General features: G+C 42.5%; 1 protein-coding gene across 3 annotated transcripts in view; it reads left to right on the plus strand.

Moving 5' to 3' along the window:
• The first annotated feature begins 4249 nt into the window (after positions 1-4249).
• Positions 4250-26755, plus strand: part of TRPC3 (transient receptor potential cation channel subfamily C member 3) — a 71933-nt gene continuing 49427 nt past the window's right edge. For all 3 annotated transcript variants that reach the window (XM_061384271.1, XM_061384272.1, XM_061384273.1), the window contains exons 1-2: positions 4250-4545; positions 25220-25991. In XM_061384271.1, coding sequence (XP_061240255.1) covers positions 4334-4545; positions 25220-25991 — 984 coding nt within the window. In that variant the 5' untranslated portion in view covers positions 4250-4333. The remainder of the gene's footprint in view (positions 4546-25219; positions 25992-26755) is intronic.

A 26755-nucleotide genomic window follows, 5' to 3' on the forward strand; every position in this document is an offset into this window, starting at 1 on the left:
GCTAAAGCTGAAACTCCAGTACTTTGGCCACCTCATGCAAAGAGTTGACTCATTGGAAAAGACTCTGATGCTGGGAGGGATTGAGGGCAGGAGGAGAAGGGGACGACAGAGGATGAGATGACTGGATGGCATCACTGACTCTTTGGACGTGAGTCTGAGTGAATTCCGGGTGTTCGTGATGGACAGGGAGGCCTGGCGTGCTGTGATTCATGGGGTCGCAAAGAGTCGGACATGCCTGAATGACTGAAATGAATGAATGAATGCAAGTGTCAAGGCTTCCCTGGTGGCCCAGATGGTAAAGAATCTGCCTGCAATGCAGGGGACCTGGGTTCAATCCTTGGGTCAGGAAGATCCCCTGGAGGAGGAAATGGCTACCCACTCTAGTATTCTTGCCTGGAAATTCCATGGACAAAGGAGACTGGTGGGCTACAGTCCATGGGGTTGCAGAGTCGGACATGACTAAGCAACTAACACAGAAAGATGCAAGTGTCAGGGTGGGAGATATAAGAGAACTTATTATACTTTGCACTGGTTTTTGCTGTGAATCTAAAACTTCTTTGGAAAAAAAAATAAAGTCTACTTTTCTTTAAAGCAAAGCTAGTCCACTTATAAGAGAATGTTTGTTCTTAAGGAGGGAAAAAATGTGCACTTTTTGGAGTATTACAACTTTGCCCATGCTCTTCTTCCCTTGAGAAAATTGCTAAGTCTAACCTTAATCCCAAGACGCAAGAATTACTGCTCAACAGGGCTTCTTAGTAGGTGTGTTACAGACAACCCTGGAAGAAGACTGAGGGAGAGATAAGAGATAGAGAGACAGAGAACAAAGCCTTCCACAAGTGTGAAACAGATTTTATAGAAGGTATAGCATTTCTTAGCTTCTTTTCTGCTTTAGTGACCATCTCTACTTGAAAATAACCTGCCTCAACAGTTGATTTCCTGAATATTGAATACTGATTTTGTCATTGTTGTTTTCCAAAGGAGTAATGGATTTCGAATGTATGTTAGGTAAACACTGATTTCATGAGTACACAGACAGCCAACAACTTATATTCAATGGCAGATCCTCTTTTACAGAAGAAAAGAATGAAAAAGACAAAGCTGGTTTATGCCAAGGAGGTCCACATTTTCTCTCTCTTTTAAGAACCTACTTTCTTTTAGATTTCCTCTCCCCTGGGTTTTCATTAATCTCATGAATGTACTTCTTAAGAATAAAAATGTTGGCAGACTCTGGATGGAACAATTCCCTCAGCCCAGGAGAGATGGTTTGTCTTATATGCTGAATTGTGTCCCCGTCCCTCATTTATATGTTGAAATCCTAACTACCATACCTCAGTGTGACTATAATTGATTACAAGTCTTTAAAGAGGTAACTAAGCTAAAAATGAGGTCATTACAACGGGCCCTAAACCAGTCTGACTTGTGTCCTTTTAAGAAGAGGAGATCAGGACACAGGCAGAGTAAGGCCAAGTGAAGACTCGGGAAGAAGACAGTCAAGGAGAGAGGTCTCGGAAGAAACCAATGCTGTCAACATCTTGATCTCAGACTTTCAGGTTACAGAACTGTCAGAAAACACATTTCTGTTGTTTAAGCCACTCTTACAGTCTGTGACAGCCCTGGCAAACTAAGACCACACATAAGGGTAAACCCTTGTGACTCTAGCACTCCCACAGTGCTTCAATTCAGAGCCTCTTAAAAGCAGTTCAGACACTTGCTAATATAATTATAAAGAACCTGTAGACTTTCTGAATTCATTCAACAAACATTTATTGAGTTTGTTCTGTGCATCAGGTACTGAGCTAAATGCGAGGGAAAAAAAAGAGGAACTCTCAAGAAGCTCAAGGGTAAATAAGACCCCAAACCACCCTCCAGAATTCAGTCTTCTAAGTAGACAGGCATATAAGGAGTTAATTTCAATGTGCTGTCACTGTTGGTAGGATTGTAGTATGCCACAGGCACTGGGCCAAGGGCTATGGGGACTTCACTGGAAGGCAGGAGGGGTACCAAACAGGATGCCATACCTAGTCTAAGTCTTCAGTAAAAAGTAAAAGTGTGCCAAGCAGATGAAGGGAGAGAGACGTTTCAATGACAGGAATACCACAGACAAAGGTAGGAAATAGGAAAGTGGCTAGAATGTCAGGTGATGAATGAGAAAGTCAGGATAATTAGAGTTAGGATGATATGAGGGAGGCTGGGAGGACAGACTGAAAGATTAGGGTCAGACCACCAAGAGTTGGGTATGCCAAATTTGGATTTTAACCTGAAAGCAGTGGGAAGCCACCAGAGATTTTTAGTGAAAAGTCATGATCAGACTTGCTCCGAGCACGATCTCTCTGGTGGCCTGGAGACTGAAATGGTTTGGGGAAAAGGTGGGCTGCAGAAAGACTGGATGGCAGGGAGGATGATAAAGCCTTAACTGAACAGTGGTTTGGGGGTGCTGAAAGCAGTCCTGCTTTAGAAATACTGCAGGGGTCTGGAAGCTTGCACTATGAGGATTTTAACACTTCTATATGTGCTAGTATGGGAAAGGTGCTTCCAACTGTAAGACACTAGACAGTATTTATTTTTTCTGTACCAGATGTACGCTGCTGCTGCTAAGTCGCTTCAGTCGTGTCTGACTCTGTGCGACCCCAGAGATGGCAGCCCACCAGGCTCCCCTGTCCCTGGGATTCTCCAGGCAAGAACACTGGAGTGGGGTGCCATTTCCTTCTCCAATGCAGGAAAGTGAAAAGTGAAAGTGAAGTCTCTCAGTCCTGTCCAACTCTTAGCGATTCCATGGACTGCAGCCTACCATGCTCCTCCGTCCATGGGATTTTCCAGGCAAGAGTACTGGAGTGGGGTGCCATTGCCTTCTCCGGTACCAGATATATAAATAAATATAAATACCATTGCTTCCTTAAACATACAGACATTATCATCTTAATAAAACACACAATATATTATTTACTTTTTAAGACTATAATTCAAAAGAGCTAAATTTCCTTGTGTTGTGTTTAAATTTGAGAATAATCTTTCTTTAAAAATATATAGTGTAATTGGATACAGGTAAAAATGAGTATCTTATTTCATCATAGCATATCTGGTACATTTGTGATTCTTCTAAGTTGGACTTGCTGGAAAGTGTTTATTTGAGGCACTAGAAAGCTTTGGAAAATACACTTGCCTAGCTCTGAGTTTTCTATTACCTATCTTGAGTAGTTTACTCAGTTTCACTAGGGCTCAGTTTTCTTATTTCTAAAATAATACTCTTCTATATTATTCTAATAATATTAATTCTACATAATAATATCTAGTAATATTAAATCTATATAATTCTAATACTATTCTAAAATAATATTTTTTATTTCTAAAGGGATAAATTTCTTGATCCTTAAAACTCCTTCTGCTTAAAATCCCACGAGGCTTTTTCTCCCAGAAGAAATACTGCTCTTGAATCTTTAAAGTCAATTTTTATGTTTTAAAAAGGATATTTTAAATTTTTCCAGAAAATATTTCTTGGAAAGTATATAAATCTTGTTAGATGTTTTGAGATTCATTAAAAAAAAAACCTACCTGAAGCATTCTGCACGATTAAAACATTACCATTCTTGGCACTCAGGGGAATGTACTTAAACCTCAGTAGGTTCAACTAAGTTTTAGAGTGGATAATACAACGAACAAATGTGCCTCTTCAAAGAAATATAAAGCTGAATAGGGTAAATACAACTGCAGGAAAATTAACAAGCCAGACGATTTCCTTTTCCCCTTCCTTGGGCAACCTGTATGTCTAAAGGGAAAAGGGCTCTTTTGGAAGAGAAAGGAGAGATTGGGGAGGGAAGTTTCTCTGATTTCTTTGTGTCCTGCCTGCTGATCTGTCTGCTTTCCTCTCCAGTTCTCGCTGTTTGATAAGGAATTGATTCTTCCCCTCCTCTCCCTCCCTCGCTTCCTCCCTCCCCCTCTCTTCCTTCGCCCTCAGTCACAGTACTGTCCTAGCAAGTGATGCTGTCGGAGACAGGAGACGGGCACGGAGGAGGCACCGCTGCCGCCGCCGCCGCCGCGGGGCAGGAGAGCGTTTCCCAGCACTCGCGCCCAGCTCGGCCCAGAGCTTCCTCCTCGCGGCCACGGGCGCGGCTGCTGCCCCCGCGGTTTGAAGGTGGGCGCCGGTGACCCGGCCTTGGTTCCCGCCTCTAACTGCTCGGTCTCCGGCTGCGCGGGTCTCTCTTCCTGCCTCCCCGCCCCGGGCCGCCCGGGGCCCGCTGGAGGCGGGGAAAGGGCGCCGCGGGGAGAACGCGCCTCGGCGGCGGTGGAGACCGAGGCCGGCGGCCGGCATCCCCGCGCTCGGACCGCGGCCGGCGCGATGTCCAGCAAGGTCAGGAAGTGCAAGGAGCAAGCGAGGGTGACCTTCCCCGCGCCGGCGGAGGAGGAGGAGGACGAGGACGAAGGCGCGGAGCCGCAGCGCCGCCGGCGGGGCTGGAGGGGCGTCAACGGGGGGCTAGAGCCGCGCTCGGCGCCCCCGCCGCGGGGACCGCGCGCCTACTGCCCGCCGCCCTTCTCGCCGGGGCCCGACATGTGAGTACCCGGCTGGCCCGCGGCCCGTGCCTCGGGCGGGGGGCGGGCAGGCGCGCCCCTGGCCGCCCCGCGGTGTGCCCCGGACCTCCAAAGTCCACCTTCCGTGGCAGTCCTATTCCGGGCAACTCGGGTGGGCGGTAGACCTAGGCCGGGGTATCTCCCCTCTTGGTCCTGCTCTGTGGAGGGACTCCGGGGACGCCCGAAGGCGTGGCCGGGGTCTCCGTCCCGGCTCCAGCGCACGGACCAGCCCCGCGGATGGAAACAACGGGCGCCAGACACGCTGCCCAGTAAGCAGACGCCCGCTCTCCTCCAACCGAGGATGCACGCACCGCCGCCGGTGGTCTGGGGGCCTCGCGGAAAATGTTCCCCGGGGTCCCCGAACTGCCCCCGGGGAGGTCGGAGAAGGGGACGGTGTGCTTAGGCCCCGGCGTTCAGCGTGGAGCCACCCCGGGAACCTGAGTCCCTTCCGACGCTCCCGACCGTCGGGAGTGGGGAGAAGGGAGCGGACGGTGTATGGTACAGAGGTGGGTGGAAGGTCTGCCCGGACTCCGTTTTCCCCTACCCTCCATTCACAGCTGGGGCTAGCCTGGAGCCGAAGCCTGGCGGGTCTCCCGGGGGAGAGTGAGCGCGGGGCGCCGCGGGTACCGACTTAGAGCTACTTGGTTGGAGTTCCCAGGCAGCTCAGGGTCAGTAGCTGTTCCTTTTTTAAAGGAAGGTAGAGGTCCGCGCTTTAATGCGTGAGCAAGAACAACTTTTCTTAATTTCCAAATCTTGGAAACAGCCTCTCTGAGACGCAGAGAGGATGAAGAATAGAGTGGTTAGTTTTATAGGGTGCATGTTCTCTGTACCTTGGACGTGTAGCAGGGTTTACTGTCTTTTTAGGAAGAGCGCACAGATAGGTAGAGACCTTGGGTCCAGTCTTTGCGGGCGGTACTAACCGCTTGGGCCGGGGAAGGGGTTCTCCCGGGAAGGGACGGAGGTTCCGCAGCGCCCCCTGCTGCCCGCGAGCTGCATACAGCTAGGGTGTGAAGCCTCTGGGGCGACCTCGACCCGGCAGGATAGTGCAAGGCTGAGCTGGTCAGTGTCCGCTCCTAACTCGGCTGGACTGGCCTAATTAAAAGGAGAACTCAGTGGCTGTGAAAGGTTTCTGATTTTACATGAGCGACGCATCCCAACGTGGTTCAGTTGTTGCTGAAGATTAGCTTGGAGTGGAAATGGCCCAGGAAATGGAGGGAAGGTAGGTCCTTTGGGATTAAAGCCCCGGCCAGCTCGCTTTCCCTCCTCCTTAAGGTTTTAAGACACTGTCCGTATTCCCTTTTGCCAGTCTGGTTTTTAGAACCCAACTCATTTTCTTGATTATTTTTTTTTCCCTCTTGTCTTAAATTCACACTAAATGGGACACAAGAGCGCGCTTATCTGAGAAAGTAGGGCGAAGCAAAGATTATACACTTTGCTTTTTGAAGCTTAAGGTCAATCACACAAAGCGCTGGGACAAATTCTAATGTAGACTTGCTGTCTAACTGATAATAGAACATCTTTCCTGGCTATCTGCTGACTTTACATAACTCAACAGGTAAATGTTGTATATTTACTTTGTAAAGCGGCTGAAAAGACTGTCATGTGATGGAGATATGCGTTAATAAACGTTCCTTCTGAAGGTAGAGCCGCAAGCTCTTCATGTTTTTTTCCAGGCCTGTCACTTGGTAATAACAGAGACTAACTTGATATTTGTAGCAGAGATTAGCTGTTTATTCCAACTTTGAGTGGAATATGGTCACAGTTTAACAGACAGTGAACACATCCCCAGGACGGAATTGGAGAAGGATATCCAGTCTATCAAAGCCCCAGGGTCATTTTCAGTAGGCAGAATAGAACAGCCGAATTTAATAGTCAGAGGGATGCTGAGGGTAGAATCCCACTTTTACGAAAAAGATTCCTTGAAATAACCCTTTTGCTCATTTCACTGCTCCTGGCTCCAGTATTCCATTTGGGAATTTAAAATAGATTGACTCAGGGGGAATAGTGTCATCTGCTGTATCACTAGCAAGATGTTTTTTTTTTTTTTTTAAATTATCCCTTGATAAAATTCTTGATGTAGTCATTGATTCAAGCCAAGACTTCCCTTTTCCCAATTGTTTGCAAACCTAGGACCAAGTAGTATACTGTTTGCATGGTTAATTCAGTCTCAAAGTTTTAAAAAATATTTAATGAACTTCAAAAGCATTTGAAGTCAGTTCTTGTGAGTTTTAATCTGAAGACATTCCTTAAACATTTACATATGCAAAGTTCAGACTAGGTACAGCAAGCCACAAAGATGAGTATGACAACTTTACTGCACTCAAGGAGTTTAAAATATCGTAAGGGAGAGGTGGAAATGAAGCCGGGCATAAAAAATTATGCTATTAGAGTAGAATGAGTGCATAAATACATACATACAAGGAGAGAGCTCTGCAGAGTCAAGTGCCAAGAGGAAATGGACAACATAAAATTGTGGAGAAATCAAGAAAACCTTTTATGAGCCTGAAAAGGTAAATAAGCTCAGAGGCAGAAAGAGTGGGCAGTTAATTCAAGCACCCCACCCCACTCCACCCCCTATTCCAAAGTGCCCAGCATGTCCAGGGAATATTAATTTTATGGGAATATTAAGTTTTATTGGAACAGTGGATTATGTATAAGAGAGCAGTGGGATTTAGCTGGATGTGTTAGTTTGGGGCATTAATGTATAGGATCTTGTATGTCAAGGAGAGGCAGTAGGGAGTCATTGATTGTTTCAGAGCAGCAAAGGCTTGATCCAAGTCACTCTAAGAAGGGGATGGATTGAAGTGGCAATTGGCAGAATGTGAGTAAATACCTTAGAAAACTACTGTAGCTTTCCAGACGGAGATTAGGATCTGTGATAGTGTAGGACTGGTGGGATGGAATGGGGAGAGATAGGAAGGGGGGATACACAGAAAGAATCTATGGGAATTTGCCTATCCATGAGGGGTTTAAAGAAAAAGCAGGGTCAGAGGTGACTTAGTGATTTTGATGTAGATGACTAAGATCATGGTGTTATTGTTGAAAAAAAAGAAACTAAATGATCTGACTTTTCAGATAATTTTCAAATACATTTCAAACAGGAAGAAAGGAATGCAAGTTTAAAGCTTGAGAGAATTTGAGAGTCTGCTGTCTGATGGGAATTTTTTTCAAGTTGTGTAAATTTATGGTATTGCCCAAGAAAGGAGTGCAAAGAGAAAAACAAAGGAAGCCTGAGTTAGGTTTCTGAGGGAAATTTCTTTGTTTAGAGGGGCAAAAAGAAAGAGTAGCAAGCAAAAGACAAAGAAATAAGATGAAGCAGCAGGTGGTACAAAAGCAAGGTTGCCTAGAGAGAAGAGTTTCAAGAAAAGGGAAGAACAGGAAGGCTAAGTCCCTTTGTTGTCCACCTGAATCTATCACAGCTATTGTTAATCAGCTATACTCCAATATAAAATAAAAAGTTTAAAAATAAAATGAAAAGGGAAAAATTGACCCACAGTTGGCAAACACTTGGTAAATCAAGAGAGAAACTTTGTGGGAATTACCTAGCGGCCCAGTGGTTAGAATTTACTGTCAAGGGCCAGTGTTTGGTACCTAGTTGGGGAAAAAGCTGAATAGCTTGGCCAATTAAAAAAAAAAAAGAGAGAGAGAGAAACTTTGTGAGTCTACGTTTAGTAAGAAGACTCATCCCTTACACTTATCGTACATGCACAAAACCATTAGATTTCTCAGCACTGTTATCTTTAAGAGAAAAAACTTCTGCAAGAGAGGATTCTGGGGAATTCCTTGGTGGTCCGGTGGTTAGGACTCAGTGCTTTCACTGCTGTGGCCTTAGTTAAATTTCTGGTCTGAGAACTAAGACTTGTAAGCAGCTAGGCCAAAAAAAAAAAAAAAAAAAAATTGCGATGAATATACTTAAAAAAAAAAAAAAAGAAGAAAAGATTCTGTTTAGTTTTTCTTGAAGACATGCTGCCAAAAATTTGTCATAATAAAAGCTGTAATTTGTATTTATGTAATACCTCATGCTGTCATTTATATGAATTAACTTGAATCATACCTCTTTAAAGCAGGTTTTATCATTTGGCAAATGAGGAAATTGATACATAGTGAAGTCAAGTCAGTTTCTAAAGATTAATTAGTAAATCAATAACAGAGTTTTTGTATTCTGTAGAGTATTATTAACTGCAGTCCCCACACTCTACCTAAGGTCTCTAGTCTTATTCATCCTACATAACTGCAACTTTGTATCCTTTGACCAACATCTCCCCAATTTTCCCACCTTCCAGCCCTTGGTAATTCTCTGCTTCTATGTATTTGACTTTTAAGATTCCACATATAAGTGAGGTCATGCAGGTTTTTTTTTTTTTTTCCTGTGCCTGGTTTATTTCACTTACCCTAATGTCTTCTAGGTTCACGCATGTCATAAATTGCAGTATCTCCTTTGTTGAGGCGAAATAATACTGCATTGCATACATATATACCACTGTTTCTTTTTCCATTCAGAGTCTATGACACTTTGTTTCATATTTTGGCTATTTGCTAAGAGGGTAGATTTCAGGGTTTCTCATTAATACACACCTCAAAGATAACTATGTGAGGAGCTAGATGTTAATTACCTTGCCTGTAGTAATCATTTCTCTATTGTACAATTGACTCTTGAAAAACACAGAGGTTAGGAGCACTAGCCCCTCACCTCCCCGCCCCCTGCCCATTCTAAAATCCACGGATAACTTTTGACTCCCCCTGAAACTTAGTATAGTCTACTGTTGACCAGAGCCTTGCAGATAACATAGACATTGTATATGTGTACAAAATACACATATTTTGTATGTTTTTTATTATATAATTGTATTCTTCAATAGGTGCTGCAGTGGTAAAGAATCTACCTGACAATGTAGGAGATGCGAGTTCAATCCCTGGGTCCAGATCCCCTGGAGAAGGAAATGGGTAACCCACTCTAGATTTCTTGCCTGAAAAATTCCATGGACAGAGGAGTCTGGAGGGCTACAGCCCATGGGGTCACCAAAGTTGGACATGACTGAGTCATTGAACACACACACACACATTCTTCAGTAGAGTGAGTTAGAGCAATAAGATGTTATCAAGAAAGAGCCTATTATGCAGAGTGAAATAAATCAGAGAAAGACTAATATTGTATATTAATGCAAATATATGGAATCTATTAATAGAAAGATGGTGCCGATAAACCTACTTGCAGGGCAGCAATGGAGCCACAGACATAGGGAACAGACTTGTGGACAAGGTGGGGAAGGGAAGGGTGGGACGAATTGAGAGAGTAGCGTTGAAACATATGCATTACCAGATGTAAAATTAGATAGCCAGTGGAAATTTACTGTATGATCCAGGGAGCTTAAATCTGACGCTTCGTGGTAACCTGGAGAGTTGAGATGGGGTTGGAGGTGGGAGGGAGTTTCAAGAGGAAGGGGACATATGTGTATCTGTGGCTGATTCATGTTGTTATATGGCAGAAACAAACACATAATTATAAAGCAATTATACTTCAATTAAAAATAAATTATTTTTTAAGTCATAAGGAAAATTTACATTTACAGTATTGCACTATACGTACTGACAGTATGCTTATGTTGTCTGTTTACAAAATTAATCATCTATCAGTACCTACAACAGCGTTGTCTTATATGATACAAAATACTGTAGACATTCTATGTATTACTAACACTGGATATAAAAAATGAAAAAATAATGTGAAAAAATTCGTATTTATTTGCAGGTGTAATTATTCCTGCATTGATAACAAAGAAGCAGCAATGTGATTGCTTTTAGGCTAGCCTAATATAATTGATACGGCTGCTTCACAGTAGCCCAGCCTATCAGCTAAATAATGAACCATTGCAAAATTTTTATGACATACAATATTACTGTACCATCTTCATAATACAGTACTGGAAACATGATTTTTTTTTTTAAAACCACATACCTGTGATGATAGGCTGTTGCAGTTTCTCCAACTGGAAGAGAGGAAGGGAGAGAGACAGGGGCATACTATATGATAATGTAATTCTTTGAAAGCAGAGTTATAAAGCAGTAACAATACTAACATTATTTTTATTAAATATATTTAAAGTATATTATTTAATTTTTTAAGCATATCGTAATTAAATGTCACTCACCTTATGCCTACTTAAGGGATAGACTAGTATTTATTTACATCTTATGCTTTCATGACATACCTAACTTTTTCTTAGTTTTTTCAGTATTTCCAAGATAGAGTTCAGCAGAGTTTTTTTTCAAATTGTCACAAATCTCCAAATCATTTTCCAATATACTTAAAAAAAAATGTGTACAAATGGACCTGCGCAGTTCAAACCCATGTTGTTCAAGGGCCCACTGTGTATGTATATCAAATTCTATTATTATACACCATAAATATATGCAATTTTTATTTTGAAAATTATGTAAAATAAAGCCACAGAGTTATTAGAAGATTTAAAAAATACAAGAGTGTGTGATGCTCAACTTTGTCTGATAGGAGATCTGAAGATGATCACACAATGCCTTGTAACTCGGATTATCTACTTGAATGTTAGTTTCTGTGGTGCTGGCCTGTGACATTCTTTAAATCTAGGCTTAGCTTGGCTGTGGGATTGAGAACAATGTTGTGCCTGTTGGCTCGGGTTCCCGACTAGAAGTAGAACGTCCTTCCCACCACTGCAGTGGAAATCAGAGATTTGCCAAGTCACTGGAGAATCTCCAGAGAGAGGAATTTGGACTTTAAGGACCAAAGTTGGACTAGCATTGTTAAAGAAGAGGCAGGTTTCTCTTCAGTTATAATATTCAAGAGCAGCACAGCACGACATTAGATTTGTTGTTGTTCAGTCGATTAGTCATGTCTGACTCTTTGTGACCCCATGAGCTGCAGCACTCCAGGCTTCGCTGTCCTTCACCATCTCCTGGAGCTTGCTCTAACTAATGTCCAATGAGTTAGTGATGCCATCCAACCATCTCAGATTCTCTGTGGTCCCCATCTCCTACGTTTAATCTTTCCCAGCATCAGCGTCTTTTCCGGTGAGTTGGCTCTTCGTATCATGTAGCCAAAGTATTGGAGCTTCAGCTTCAAGCATCAGTCCTTCCAATGAATATTAGACTTGAGACCTTTAACAATCTGAAATTCTGAGTTGTATTTTTAGTTTATCCCATAGAGTAGTAATTTTAGTATGTACAATATAGAATCATTTTGCTGTTTTTTTGTAAATTATTTTTGCTTGCTTGCTTACTTCGCTTCAGACATGTCAGACTCTTTGTGACCCTATGGACTGCCAGCCAGGCTCCTCTGTCCATGGGATTCTGCAGGCAAAAAAACTGGAGTGGTTGCCACTTCCTTATCCAGGGTATCTTCCTGACCCAGGGATATCTTGTATCTCCACTGGCACTACCTAGGAAGTCCAAAATTATTTTTGTATAATATCAAAGTAATGCATGAATACAGTTTTAAAACTTAATGCTAAAAAAAAAAAAAAAAAGGCTTATAAAATCAACAGCAAGCCCATGACAGTTCCCTGGATTTTTTCCTTTTTTCTTTCTGTCCCCTCCGTTTCATTACACTTACAACTCCTTCAAGTATCGCATTCTTGTTATTCGTGTGTTTTAGATAGCATCAGTATTCTCAGGTGAAAATTTCACTCACTTATAACTTTTATTCTCCCCCATCCTCCATCACATGATTTATCACAATCTGTGGTTAATAATTCATTATTATGATCGTGTAATTATTATTCACTGCAGAGTCAAGTAGTATAGTATAATTACATTTCTTTTCTAATAGTTGTTTTTCTTGGTGTATTTTTTCTACCTTGTTCTTTCCTCTTCAGCTAAATCCTTTAGTCTCTGTGTGTTTTTCTGGAGACATCCCTTCTAAAGCCCTCTGACTTGGTTTGTTTGTCGTTTTTAATCCTTTTTTTTTTTCTTCAGGAAGCATTTAGATTGAGCTGTTCATTAGGGTTGTTCTGAAATGTCTAAACGATGCCTTGACACAAGTCTCTTTTAATTCAGTGAACATTTCATTGATGAATGAATACTTTCAGTATTTGGATATTATGCCCTTTGGTTTGGAGAGGTTTTCTTGTATTAGTCCCTTTATTATTCCTATGCACTATTTTCATATTTTTTCTTTCTTTCTGGAATTTTTGTTATTTGGATTTTAGATCTCCTGAACTGATCCCCTAGTTTTTGTATCTCTTCTGCCATGTTTTCCAGTGATTGTCTTTTCTGTTCTTTCTGAGGTATTTCCTTGACTATATTTCCTAATTTTCACTGCTTTTTTTTTTTCAATTTTATCTATTATATTTTTAATCTCTAAGAGCTCTTTTTGTCTAATGAGTATTTCTTTGTTATAGCATTCTGTCTTGTATCAGAGATGAAATATTTCTTTTTTTTTTTTTAATTTCTCAAGGGAAAAAGGAATAGGAGATACTAAATCTGGCTGTTAATATTCTAGAACTGGCCAAGGATCCCCCTGTTCTTGGGTCCTAGCCTCCCCTGGCCCTGGTGTCTCCACATTTAGAGAATCTCTGTTACTATTTCTCCAGAGATTTGATATCTTGTATTTCTTATGGGGATGTGGGAGGATTGTCACTTAATCATATCAGTTGGAGGTCAGCAATCTAGGGGCAGGGTTACTATGTACCACTTATACAAAACTTTAGCTCATTGCTCCCTTTTAGGCTCCTGCCTTGTCTCTTGTGGGATTTCTTTTGCCTTTGATTTCCAAGTCTTTTCTGGTATTGGGTGGACCAGCTTGCTTTTTGTTACAAGCACTCTGGTTGGACCTTCCTTCTTTCTGTCAAATCACTCACCATTTTTCTGATTTATGTCTTTTTCATATATTGTAGTACTTCTGATTTCATGGAAGATGAAATTTGTGTTTTTTGTTATCTGTGTTGTTTAGGGGGGTAATTTTCAAGAGGTGAAGGGGTGAGAAAGGCTTTTATTCCATCCTCTTGAAGGCAAACATCCCTACAGTTGTGTTTTAGGTATTCATTTTAAGCCTAAGTGAAGATAGAATTATTAACAGGACCAAGATTGAAGAAGGGAGATTAATTAATTTTTAAGACTAATTATGACTGATCTTGTTAGACAAATGGAGTAGACAGTAACCTTTATAGTGTGATTTGTCAATCATCTGAAGTGCTCCACCTGAAATCATCTTAGAACCACACTTCCCAAATTTAACTGATGTACAGTGTTTTTGCTCAGTTGGTTAAGAATCTATCTACCTGCAGCGCAGGAGACCCAGGTTTGATCCTGTGTCAGGGAAGATCCCCTGGAGAAAGAAATGGCAACCCACTGCAGTATTCTTGCTTGGAAAATCTTATGGACACAGGAGCCTGGTGGGCGGCAGTCCATGGGGTTGCAAAGAGTCAGGCACTACTGAGCAACTAACACTTACAGTGTTTTGAAGAAGAAAAGAATGTCTGAGTGAAGAAGGATTTCATCTAGTCCGGCATCTTCTTAAACAAGTTGAAAAACTGAAACCGAAGGTTAACATTGAATTCACAGCAGTCTCTGGCCTTTTGAAATCTCCAGTTCCCTTTACTGTATTATTTACACTGTGGGCTTGTTTGGGTTAAGCATTTCTCTTTTCCTCAGAGAAATTTGAGATGCATTTACTCCTAGGAGGAGCAACACAGGAAATTAAGTATTAACTCATTTATGAGATTCAATTAATTCATCATTTCAATTTGACTACTGATGGCAGATCAACTGGAGAAAGTTTGTAAGCTAAGTAGGAGAATTTAGAATGGGGCAGGGGCAGGGAGAGAGGAGATAAGAATATCTCAAGGAACAGTTGACCCCCTGCCAAATATCACTGATAGTGTTCTCTTTTCTTAATATCAAGGAAGTGAAAGGATCCTGGACTTCATCTGAACACTAGGTTAGAACTTCAGGAATTTTTCATTAGTGTGCTAGGGTAGCAAATGTCTGTCTGTTCATGTTTTCTCCTTATAAAACTTCACAGGAAATGTAATGGGAGGAAAACACTTGTTTTTGCAGAGCTCTCTGCTCTAGATAGGAAGGAATGCTTTCAACTTCCTGGTTGAGATTGCCCTCATCAGGCAGTCAACACTACAGAGTCAGTCTGGCAGGAGAGCCAGATGAGTGGCCTGTGGAGGGTGTACACAGAGGAATCTGGCCCCAGACAGAAGGTCCAGAGTTGGGAACTGTGGCTGCCAACTTCACACTTATGCATAAGGGCTCAGAAGTGACTTTATGACACTAACTAGGATTGTTATAGCATTTTTTTTTTTTAATTTAGCATCTATGTTGGGGATATTTGTCTATACTTTCTAGTCAAAAAAATGTCCCTATTCACAAGAAAACTCCCTTTTCTTTGCACTATTCAAATAATAGGTGACAGTATGAATTTAGTCCTAGAATAGACCTTTTTTAAAAAATGAGAATTAAATGTCCACAGGTACATGACCTGTTAAGGAAAGAGCATGACAGTACTAAATATTTTACACCAGTTTTGCATTTCTGTATACATTTTGTCAAATAGGAGTGATGTATATGGATTCTCCGGAGAAGGTGATGGCACCCCACTCCAATACTTTTGCCTGGAAAATCCCATGGACGGAGGAGCATGGTAGGCTGCAGTCCATGGGGTCGCTAAGAGTTGGACATGACTGAGTGACTTCACTTTGACTTTTCACTTTCATGCATTGGAGAAGGAAATGGCAACCCACTCCAGTGTTCTTGCCTGGAGAATCCCAGGGACGGGGAGCCTGGTGGGCTGCCGTCTATGGGGTCACACAGAGTCGGACACGACTGAAGCGACTTAGCAGCAGCAGCAGCATATGGATTCTCTGTTGAAAACTAGATCTCAGGGTGATGAGACGGGAGCAAAAATCTAAAAACCTCAGACTTTTGACTTTGGAAATGGATGATAATGGTAGAAAACAAGATCTTTTTGTTTTTAATAGCATTAGAGGTTTATATATATATATATAATTGATAGTGACTAATATAAATAGACAAATATGAACTTCTCTTGGGTCAGTAGAGGTTTTTTATTTTATTATTGAGTTCATTATTGTCTCAATTCTTGTTCAGTTATAGAATGAATTTGTATTTCACATCTAATTTCATTGTCACTAATCTTCCTGAAATAATAAAAATTTGTCTTAGAAAATATTGAGTTTAATTAATGAGTTTGGTTTTGAAGATAAGCTTAATTATTAACTATAAGAGCTCATTAATTCTAAGATGTATCCTCTGTTTGCCCTCAGATTATCCTGACCAAACATAACTTTATGTAAGATTGAAATCAAGAGCTATAAGATTCATCAGTTACTTTTTGCAGTGTAATTAAGAATTAAGTGTGATTAAGCAGAAATCTGCTTTTAAAGAAGAATGATTGTTTATATTACTTTAATTCCTGATAATTAATTTATGTTAAAGTTTTCACAGTGTTCTTTTTTATAGAAGAATTACTCCAAATTACCCTCCACCACTGCTTCCACACATTATTTCATGTGACCAAGGGTATTCTTTAATCTGAAGAATGTCCGCTTTCAAAGCCTTCAGTCTTAAATACTGATTTAAGCACACATATATCTATGTCTCCAACAGATACATATTCATCAGTCATGTACTAACAGCCAGGCCTACAGAAATACAGAGACGGTTTTTCTCCTGAATCATTAATATGTTACAGTTATTGTTGAGGAGACTGGCATGAAAGCAGACAGTCATGAAGCAACTCAATAGTCAGTGGAGTTACACACAAAATGTGGTTCCTGGAAATAGGAACATCTAAGTTCTAGAAGGTATTTACCTTCTAGAATGTTTTAGGGGGCACATGTGTTTAAGAAGAATCACCAAGAACTCATGCAGGCAGCAGTTAGGGGTCCTTACGCCTGCTCCCAGTGGATCGTTAGAGGGAGGAGCACACTTTTAAATGGTTTTTCGCTTTTCTGGTCTCGACTGCTCAAGGGTCAGTGACCCTTGAGAGGACAGGGAGCTTTCCTGAGAGGACAGGGAAAGTGATGAAGAGCAGAGATGGGAGCTTCCCTCCAACAAAGCTTCTTGTCTCCGACTTAGTCCCTAGGACATGTACCAAAATTAGCAGATGTCTAATAGATTTATTAAAATGATACATGGAGAATTCTGAAGATAACACTGGCCAACAGAAACTCTAAGGGATTAATTACTGTGGAGACTCAAATATCTCTCCCGACTTGTAAGTGCTGGAATCTCTACATGTTAACTGTTCTCTGGGGTGGGAACCCTTAGACATGGAAGTGGTGCTTTCCTGTTTCTAAAATGGAGTGCCTCATCTTGCTGGTTTGGTTGCTTCTGGGGCAATGTGCTGTTGAGCCGCACTTGGTGTCGGGAGATGCAGGCTGAGCAGGAGGTGCTGTGGGACGTGGCAGTACCCACAGCATGGTTCCCCTACACGAGACAGTCGAGCTGACTGGGCCCCTTTCCTCTGGCCTCGCACGCTGGTGCTCTTGAGGCTACTCAAGTTCAGAGCATCCCCCCACTCTACTTCTTTGCCTCCTCAATACACAGAGTAAAAGATTTTCAAAACGTTTTGTTTTTGATGACATTATCGAGGCTGTCAGATGCCCTTTCCTTTTTCCAGACACACTCACATGTAGGCATAGAGTGTAGCTGTCAGGTGTCTCCAGGGGCAGCTGCGTTGACTGACAGGTGCCGTGTGCCAGGGGGACTGTGGGGTTTGTCTATTTTTTGACTTTTCATCTCTGACTGTCTTGTCCTTTGTCAGTGCCTGCTGCTTCCCACCTTCATTACTACTTCCAATTATCACCATCCCCAATACGAGAACTAACATGGTGCTTGCTTTCTAACACTTGTCCCCCCTCCTCTGTGCCTTTCTCACTACTTATCTTCCCAGGCTCCTTCTGCTTTTTTTTTTTTTTGCCCTTCACAGAAGGACAGACTGGAACCTAGCCGGTGGGCACCTTCTTCTTCTTCATTGTGGTGAACTAAATAGTTAAAGCAATTTGACCCTTACTCTTACTGCTTTAGCTCACATTGGAGATGCTGTTTACTTTGCTAGATGGATTGAGTAGCTGGTTAATTCTTAACATCATTTAAATAAAAGATTTGAGGTGACTTCTTTACTAGTGGTCATTTGTTGCTGAGTGCTAAAGAATTTGTGATTCAATCCGAAGAGCCATTTTAGAAACTGTTTTCATAGAACCAAAGTTTTCCAACACATAAGCTAAGCACATATTTTTCTAAGAATTTTTTTGGGGGGAATGTAGACCGTTTTTTAAATCTTTATTGAATTTGTTACAATATTGTTTCTGGTTTTTATGGGTTTGTGGGGTGCAGAGGGTTAGGCCACAAGGCACATGGGATCTTAACTCCATAACCAGGGATCAGACCCACACCCCTTGCTTTGGAAGGCAAAGTCTTAACCACTGGACCGCCAGGGAAGTTCCTAAGCATGTGTTTTAATAGTGCTATTTTGATTTGCATCTTGTTATTCATTTTTCTTGTTCCCTAGAGACAGCATGGTAAAGTAGAGAGACACTACTGAGAGAACCTCTGAACTCTCATTTCTAATTCTCTTTCTTTCAGTGACCTTAAGGAAAAGAAGCTAACATTCTGAGTGAGTCACTTTATCTGTAGAATTAGCATCAGCTGACAAATATTTTTGAACATATAATGCGCTATATCAGGTACTATAGAGGTAGCTAAGAAGTGTGAAAAAAATTAGGAAGTATAGGGCATTTATTTTCAATCAAACTTAGGGTACATGAATATCACAGGAGACAAAATCAGGGAGAGGGGGGAAAAAATGTATAGGTTTATGAGCAGATTCGGAGAAGGCAATGACAACCCACTCCAGTACTCTTGTCTGGAAAATCCCATGGACGGAGGAGCCTGGTGGGCTGCAGTCCATGAGGTCGCTAAGAGTCAGACACGACTGAGCGACTTTACTTTCACTTTTCACTTTCATGCATTGGAGAAGGAAATGGCAACCCACTCCAGTGTTCTTGCCTGGAGAATCCCAGGGACGGGGGAGCCTGGTGGGCTGCCGTCTACGGGGTCACACAGAGTTGGACACGACTGAAGTGACTTAGCAGCGTGGGCAGATTAGCAGTAGTACAAATGGTCAGGCTGAAATGGTCCAGAATAGTTTCAGGAAGGTTCCAAAGTGGACAGAACCTTGCAGGTCTTCTAGTTATTGATCCTGTGAAGTTTTACCCTCTGTTTTCAGAGGTGTGATGCAAGCTGGACCACAGAAGGTAGGAGGGATTTGAATTGCTAAAGGGCCAAAATAAGAGTATGCCCAGGATGGAAACAAAAGCAACATCCCAGAGGCAAGTGTAGCAGGAGCAAGACAGCAGAACAACTTGGATGGGCAGCGCCATGTAGCTCGCAGAACAGGCCTTTCCCCTGAGCGTCCCACCTGCTGACGAGGGGAGAAAGAACGTGACCAAAATGTTCAATCTATGGGTTAAATTAGGTTTTCAAATTCTGTTTTGTTTTTTGCTTGCTAAACAGACACGTATTCTCATTCAACAAGTGAATTAAGCAATCAATAAATTAAGCAGTTAATTAAGCAATTATGTAAGTTAATAAGAAGGGAGGGCTTGCCCTACATTATCACAGGGATGTAGTCAACTAGAACAGTGTCTTCCTGGGCTGTGAGCTGGTGTCTAAGGGACCTTTGCTTATGGATTCCTCCCTGCAGTCTCCTTGCAGTCTCTTTCTGGTCCGCATGACCATCCCTGGTTCAGGGCACTCAGGAGAGATGCTGTGAGGCCAGTTTCATTCATCTTAGTTTGATTCTATAAAGTAAGTTTGTTTACTTGGGTAAGATTGCTCATGTTCTTGGAAAGCCACTCCTTCCCCTGCTCTTCTCAGTAGCATCTGGCCTTTGGGGGAGGGGAGTTTATGTGTCCCTTGGAGGGGTGAAAGGGTGGGATTCTCTGACTCTTTTGGTCTCTAGGCAGTGTTCATTATCTATTTGGGTGCTGCTATATCAGTAGCAGTGACTTGATCTTGGCTGACTCCCCTTTGCCACCCGGATGTGCTCTCTGGCATATGTGGTTTCAGCTCAGCTCCTGGGGCAACAGAGCTCTAACAGCTGCAACATCGTCTTACAGCACCAGCAGTCATCTCTAGTCTTGGTGCAGGCTCCCTGGCTCTCAGTGCAGGGTCCACACTACATGGGAGCTGAGGGTGGCTTGAGAAAGCCCAAACCATGCCCTACGTAACCAGGCAGGACTGTTCTGATCTTCAGCTCAAACAAGCCGGTCAAGAATCACCCCTACCCTCAGTGGTTCCTCACTTTATTGGATCCGCATCTTGGCTCTGACTTCCTTTCTGTTATATCTTTCTTCTCCCAAGACAGTAAGCATCGTGGCTTTACTGTTAAAAGTGGGAGAACTATCCTGTCTACATGATGAGAGCAGTCAGGGATTAGGTTCTGTCAGAATTAATTAGAGACATAAAGGAACTAAGCAAATCCTTCCTCAAGACAATTTCCCTTTTCCCAGATTCTGCTCACAAAATCCCATTTTTCTTGCAAAAAAAAACCCTTAAACATAATCTTACTCTCTGTGTGTGCACTCCTCCTCTAAGTTTATCTTATTTTCCCCTAAACCCACCCAACTCTATACTCCACATTTTACCTCCAAGGCTGAAGCAAGATGTCCCGAGTTAACCAGAGCCAAGATCTTGTAAAAAGATCTGGCAAAAGAGAAAAGCACCTTGCTAATTTTTCAAAAAATATCCTTGATGGTATAAAAATACCATTGATAGAACCAAAATAAGCAGAATAATATGCTTACTGCCCTTGATAGTACAGAAATAAGCAGTATAACATGTTTATAGAACAGTGAAGAATGAATCTGAGGAGCAAGGAAAAGAAGGTTGGATAGGGAGCATGGGGCAGGCTGTCAACGTCCTGGAAAACCAGGTGGAGGACCTCGTTTGTTTTTATGTTTTGTTTTTAAGAGAAGAGTGATGGTAAAAGCAGAGTTGAAGCAGCACCAGCTTCTGGGGGTGGCTGGGGTGCAAAGAGGCAATCAGAAGCAGCAGGAGAGAGAAAACAGGAGTCAGACAGGCCCCAGGTTGGATCCCAGTCTTGGATTCTACTCTCTGTATTACCTTGGCCAATTTCTTTTGAACCCAATTTCTTTTGAACTCTTTAATGAGTTTTCTTATTTATGAAACGGGGAAGAATAATACCTGATTCATAGCAATGTTAGGAGAAGTAAAGATGATGGTGCATGAAAAATATGCACATACACCAGGTACTCAGTAAAGTTTAGTCGCCTTCTCTCATGCCGTCTCTGCTGGAAAGCTGTTGTAATTAGCCAGCCATGATGCGTTTAAGACCTAGAGGCTAGAGTTGGCAATGAGAACTGGAAGGAAGGATCTGGTACAGGAAGATCAGGTTTTAGGTGGTAATAATAGGACAGAGAATCTAAATGAACGTAATGCTGTTGTCCCTTACCTGGCACTGCTCAAACATGTTATTCCAGCTTGGCTTTTGGCAGGACTAGTGTGACAAGTGTTTACAGGCCTCCTCGTCTGGGGTCACTGATCCAGGATAGCTCTGTTGTTTTTATACTGGAAGTTTCCAGCCTTCAGTGTGCATAGGAATTGCAAAGGATGCTCATTTAATATACATATTCCAACCTCCACCCATATTGCAGGGCCCCACCCCTAAGAGATTCTGATTTAGTTCATCTTGAATGGAATCCAGAAATCTGAATTTTAATAGGTACTCCAAGTAATCTTAGGCAGGTAGGCTTCACGTCTCGCCATTATAAATCAGAGGAGTGGATGAAAAAGTTATGAGAACTGAGTGTTGCTTGTATTTTTGCCACTGAATAGAATGGAGAAAAAGATTGTCATTGGGTGGAAAAATACCTCTTAGGAAGAACTTTTTATCTGCTTGAGTGTTTGGACAATTACTAAGAACCCAAAGTTTGTTTCATAAACCATGAAAAAAAACCCTTTTTGCCTTAAGATGCATGGTCAGTGTCTTAGTCAGCTTACGCTGTCATAACTTAGTACCACAGACTGGGTGGCTTAAACAACACAAATGTATTTTCTCACAGTTCTGGAAGCCAGAAGTCTGAGATCATGGTACCAGTATGGTCAGGTTCTTGCAGATGGCTGCCATCTCACTGTGTCTCCACAAGGAGTCGGTGAAGCCAGAAGCAAACTCTCTATTTCCTTAGGGCACTGATTCCACCATGAGGGTTCTATGTTCATAGCCTTATCTAATCCAGATCACCTCCCAAAGACCTAATCTCCAGATACCATATTGGGGGTTTTGTTGTTGTTTAGTCACTAAGTTGTGGAGAAGGCAATGGCAACCCACTCCAGCACTCTTGCCTGGAAAATCCCAAGGACGGAGGAGCCTGGTGGGCTGCAGTCCATGGGGTCGAGAAGAGTTGGACATGACTGAGCGACTTCACTTTGACTTTTCACTGTCCTGCATTGGAGAAGGAAATGGCAACCCACTGCAGTGTTCTTGCCTGGAGAATCCCAGGGACGGGGGAGCCTGGTGGGCTGCCGTCTGTGGGGTCGCACAGAGTCGGACACGACTGAAGCGACTTAGCAGCAGCAGTCACTAAGTTGTGTCCAACTCTTTGCAACCCCATGGACGGTAGCCTGGCAGGCTCCTCTGTCCATGGGATTTCCCAGGCAAGAATACTGGAGTGGGTTGACATTTCCTTATCCAGGGGATCTTCTCAACTCAGGAATCGAATCTGCATCTCCTGCATTGGCAGGAAGGTTCAGACACTGAGCCACCAGGGAAGCCTGCATTGGGGGTTACAGCTTCAACATGTGGATGTGTAGGGGCACACAGTTCAGTCCATAGCGATCTAATGTTACCAGCCATCTGTATCAGCTATGAAGGAAATTGCACCTGGTGCTTGTAGGGCAATTGATTTAGGTCAGTGGTTCCCCAAAGCTCTTACCAGAAGGAAGGCCCTATCTGATGTACCCTTGCTGTGCTAGATGAGTCAATCTGTGACATGGGGATTTAAAGGTAAAAACATGTCTGGCAAAATGATTTTATTGTTAGCATTACTAAAGTTAGACATCCTCTCCCATTCACCCTTACCCCTTTTTTACTTCTCATCCTGGAGGAGAGGCTTTGTTAAGACCATCTGAGATTTGGGCCACGTTTATGCATTGTGGGGGAATTGATTGTGACTCATACCATTTTATTAGTCTGGATTAATGAAGCATATCTTAATATTGTAAAGAAAGGTTTTAAAAAAGACACTTCTTATGTGGATTTACAAATGAAAACAAGTAGTATTGTCAGTACTTTTATTTTGAAATAGCAGTATAATTTGTTCCAGCTGAAAAATCTTACTTCACACTTAACTCAGTGTTAGAATCTTTTAAAGATAAAATCAAAATGACTCATGTGACTTGTGTTATATAGTATTAAAACCCCACATTTTGGCTTAAATGCACAAAATGGAGGTATAGGTTCCAAAAGAAGAAGAGATGCTAAGAAAAAAACTACTAAGAAATGCAAATAAAAAAATTTTGAAAGAACATTTTTTGGTATTTTCAGATCACTGTCTTTGGGGACAAAAGGTAGGCTTTTATGAGTGATTCTTTTTGTGGGTAGCAATCATTAGGTAAAAAACCCCATTCTAGTCAGATGTGACACTTTGATAATGAGTTTATTTCCCCAAAGATAACCCATCTGGGATAGATTGGAATTCCACAGACTTAACATATTCTGCATATATATTCTGTAGTCATGAATAATGTCAATATATTATCAATGGTAAGCACAAAATTCATCATTTATACAAGATGGAAATTCTAGCCATTTAAAGAGTGCCAGTTTAATAGTAAAATATTGATCTAATGAAGTCAGTACCACTAATGTAATAAGTGAGTATGTCAACTTTTTGCAATGCCAATGTTTTTAAGATTTTAAAAAAAAACACCTTGTTACAGAGTTTGTTCTTGAAACAAATGTCTCTTCTATGCAGTTCAGTGAATGCTATTTCCTAGTTCTTGTCCACCTAAAAATTATCATTGTACAAAGGCACATACACACAGCACAAAAACCACACACAAACACAGGCCTCCTCAAGCCAGCCTTGAACCTCCTGGTTTCCCACACACACCACATAGTTCACACCTCACTCCACTATTCTTACACATCACACCTACTAATAGTGGTCAGACATACAGCATTTGGGCTACCCTCATGGCTCAGTGGTAAAGAGCCCACCTGCCAATGCAGGAGATGTGGGTTCGATCCCTAGGTCAGGAAGATCTCATGGAGAAGGAAATGTCAACCCACTCCAGTATTCTTGCCTGGGAAATCCCATGGACAGAGGAGCCTGGTGTGCTCCTGGAGGTGCCCATGGGGTCGCAAAGAGTCAGACACTGTTGACTTAAGGACTGAACCGCAAAAACTTATGGCATTTATTTAGCTTCTGAAACATTATAATATAATGATTGCCGGTATGTACTTATATGTTTTAAAATTTTGTCAACTAAGGGATGAAGATTTTTTTTAATTTAAGCATAAATTTTATTTTTAATAAAAATATTCAACTATGGTTACTGCTGCTGCTGCTGCTAAGTCGCTTCAGTTGTGTCTGACTCTGTGTGACCCCATAGACGGCAGCCCACTAGGCTCCTCTGTCCCTGGGATTCTCCAGAAGAATACTGGAGTGGGTTGCCATTTCCTTCTCCAAAGCATGAAAGTGAAAAGTCAAAGTGAAGTCGCTCAGTTGTGCCTGACTCTTAGTGACCCCATGGACTGCAGCCTACCAGGCTCCTCCGTCCTTGGGATAAATCTAGACTGAATTATCATTTTATAATTGCTAAATCTTGTCTGTGTCGTTAAAAAAAAAAAGAATTTTGTTAAGTTTTCTGGGGGGTGGGGGAGTAGGTTGGGATACCCATAATAGAAAAGATAGAAAATCTAAGATCCTGAAAGATAGTACTTGGCCTAAATACTGGACTTTTTGTGTGTGTGTCAATGATCTTATTTAGTTAAAAATATGCAATGACTTAGGAGGATTGTTCTGGCCTAATTCTTGAAAATTTAATATCTTTAGCCTTCAAGCGTAGTGCTTTGGTGACAAGTACCTGTTTGCCCCTGTTTTCAAGACTTTTTAAAGCAGCAGTTAACTTTATTCCCACAGGTATGATGAGTCCTGTCTTTACCAGGGTCACAAAGGGAGACCTGGAAATCGTTTATGTTATTATTCCTTATGAATGTCATTCTCTATGGCAGGGGACCCCAACCTCGGGTCAGCTCAGCCAGGGCATTAGGTGAGCTATAAAAGTGCACAATAGATATGATGTAATGTGCAGAAACCATCCCCTCCACCCTGGTGGAAAAATTGCCTCCCACAAAACAGGTCCCTGGTGCCAAAAAGGTTGGTGATGGCTGCTCTGTAGAACAAGAACTCTTGTTCTGAAGGGTTTCTGCTTTCTGGGTTCCAGCAGCCCTTATTAGGTCCAGGTGTAAAACTTCAGGCGAGTCTTAGCGTCTGACCTGGCTGTCCTCAGGCCATAGATCTGCCGTGTGTGTGACCTGTACTGCAGAAATGGAGCGATATGTGGGAAGAAGCAATATGCCCTAATATTCAACAGCTGGGGTTTTGTTGTTGTTGCTGCTGCTGATTAGGTCAATGGAGGAAAGCCCATCCCTAAGGCGCAAGACGGTGATGCGGGAGAAGGGCCGGCGCCAAGCCGTCCGGGGACCGGCCTTCATGTTCAACGACCGGGGTACCAGCCTCACTGCGGAGGAGGAGCGCTTCCTCGACGCCGCCGAGTATGGCAACATCCCGGTGGTGCGCAAGATGCTGGAGGAGTCCAAGACGCTGAATGTCAACTGCGTGGACTACATGGGCCAGAACGCGCTGCAGCTGGCGGTGGGCAATGAGCACCTGGAGGTGACCGAGCTGCTGCTCAAGAAGGAGAACTTGGCACGCATCGGCGACGCCCTGCTGCTCGCCATCAGCAAGGGCTACGTGCGCATCGTGGAGGCCATCCTCAACCACCCCGGGTTCGCGGCCAGCAAGCGCCTAACCCTAAGCCCCTGCGAGCAGGAGCTGCAGGACGACGACTTTTACGCTTACGACGAGGACGGCACACGCTTCTCCCCGGACATCACCCCCATCATCCTGGCGGCGCACTGCCAGAAGTACGAGGTGGTGCATATGCTGCTGATGAAGGGCGCCAGGATCGAGCGGCCGCATGACTATTTCTGCAAGTGCGGGGACTGCACGGAAAAGCAGAGGCACGACTCTTTCAGCCACTCGCGCTCAAGGATCAATGCCTACAAGGGGCTGGCCAGTCCAGCTTATCTGTCCTTGTCTAGCGAGGACCCTGTGCTCACTGCCCTGGAGCTCAGCAACGAGCTGGCCAAGCTGGCCAACATAGAGAAGGAGTTCAAGGTAAGCTGTGCGCTCCACCGCGGCTGCTCTGCGCGCTCTTCCACTTCCCGGCGAGGTGCCTTCTGCAGTCTGCTCCCAAATCAGTTTTGTCCAGTGGATCTAAAATCTCAAGGGATTGGGAGCGTCGTTCAGAAATGATCTGATGATTTTTCTCTTTTCAGCCCGGTGCTGTGATAAATTTGTTTTAGAAGTGGGTATATACTGAATCAGAGAGCTGTAATGATTGTGCTGCTCTGCGTTCTGGATAGGTGTTAAATAGTACACGAGACTTCTGTTTTGTTGAAGGAGGGATTTAGCTATGATCTTCCTTCCCAGTTCTTCCTCTTTTGTAGTTGTATGGTGGCACCCAATATAGAAATAGTTTTGCATGCACTGTTTATTGGCCCAAACATTTGTATATCCCTTTAGTTAAAAGTCAAAAGACTAATATAAAATTTTAAATGAATGACTAAAGTCATTTTATTTATGACAAAAGTGGCTGCAACTGAAATCCACAAATGAAATCTGCAATATTCAGAATGGTGAGCTGTGGCCATTAGGTCAACCCAGAAATGTAAAGACAGAAAAGTGGTTTGCTTTAGTAGATTTTTTTATGAGTGAACTTTTTTTTGGACATCATCTCCAGTCAACAGTATTATTTATTTTTATTAAAAACTATACATTAATAGTGGAATGTTTTTTAATTGTTACATTTTCCTATGCATTTCAGATGGTTCTGCCTATTAAATCTAGAGCAGGAGGAGACTTTGTAGATCTGGTGAAAG

Source organism: Bos javanicus, chromosome 17, assembly GCF_032452875.1.
Source record: "Bos javanicus breed banteng chromosome 17, ARS-OSU_banteng_1.0, whole genome shotgun sequence".
Classification (NCBI taxonomy): domain Eukaryota; kingdom Metazoa; phylum Chordata; class Mammalia; order Artiodactyla; family Bovidae; genus Bos; species Bos javanicus.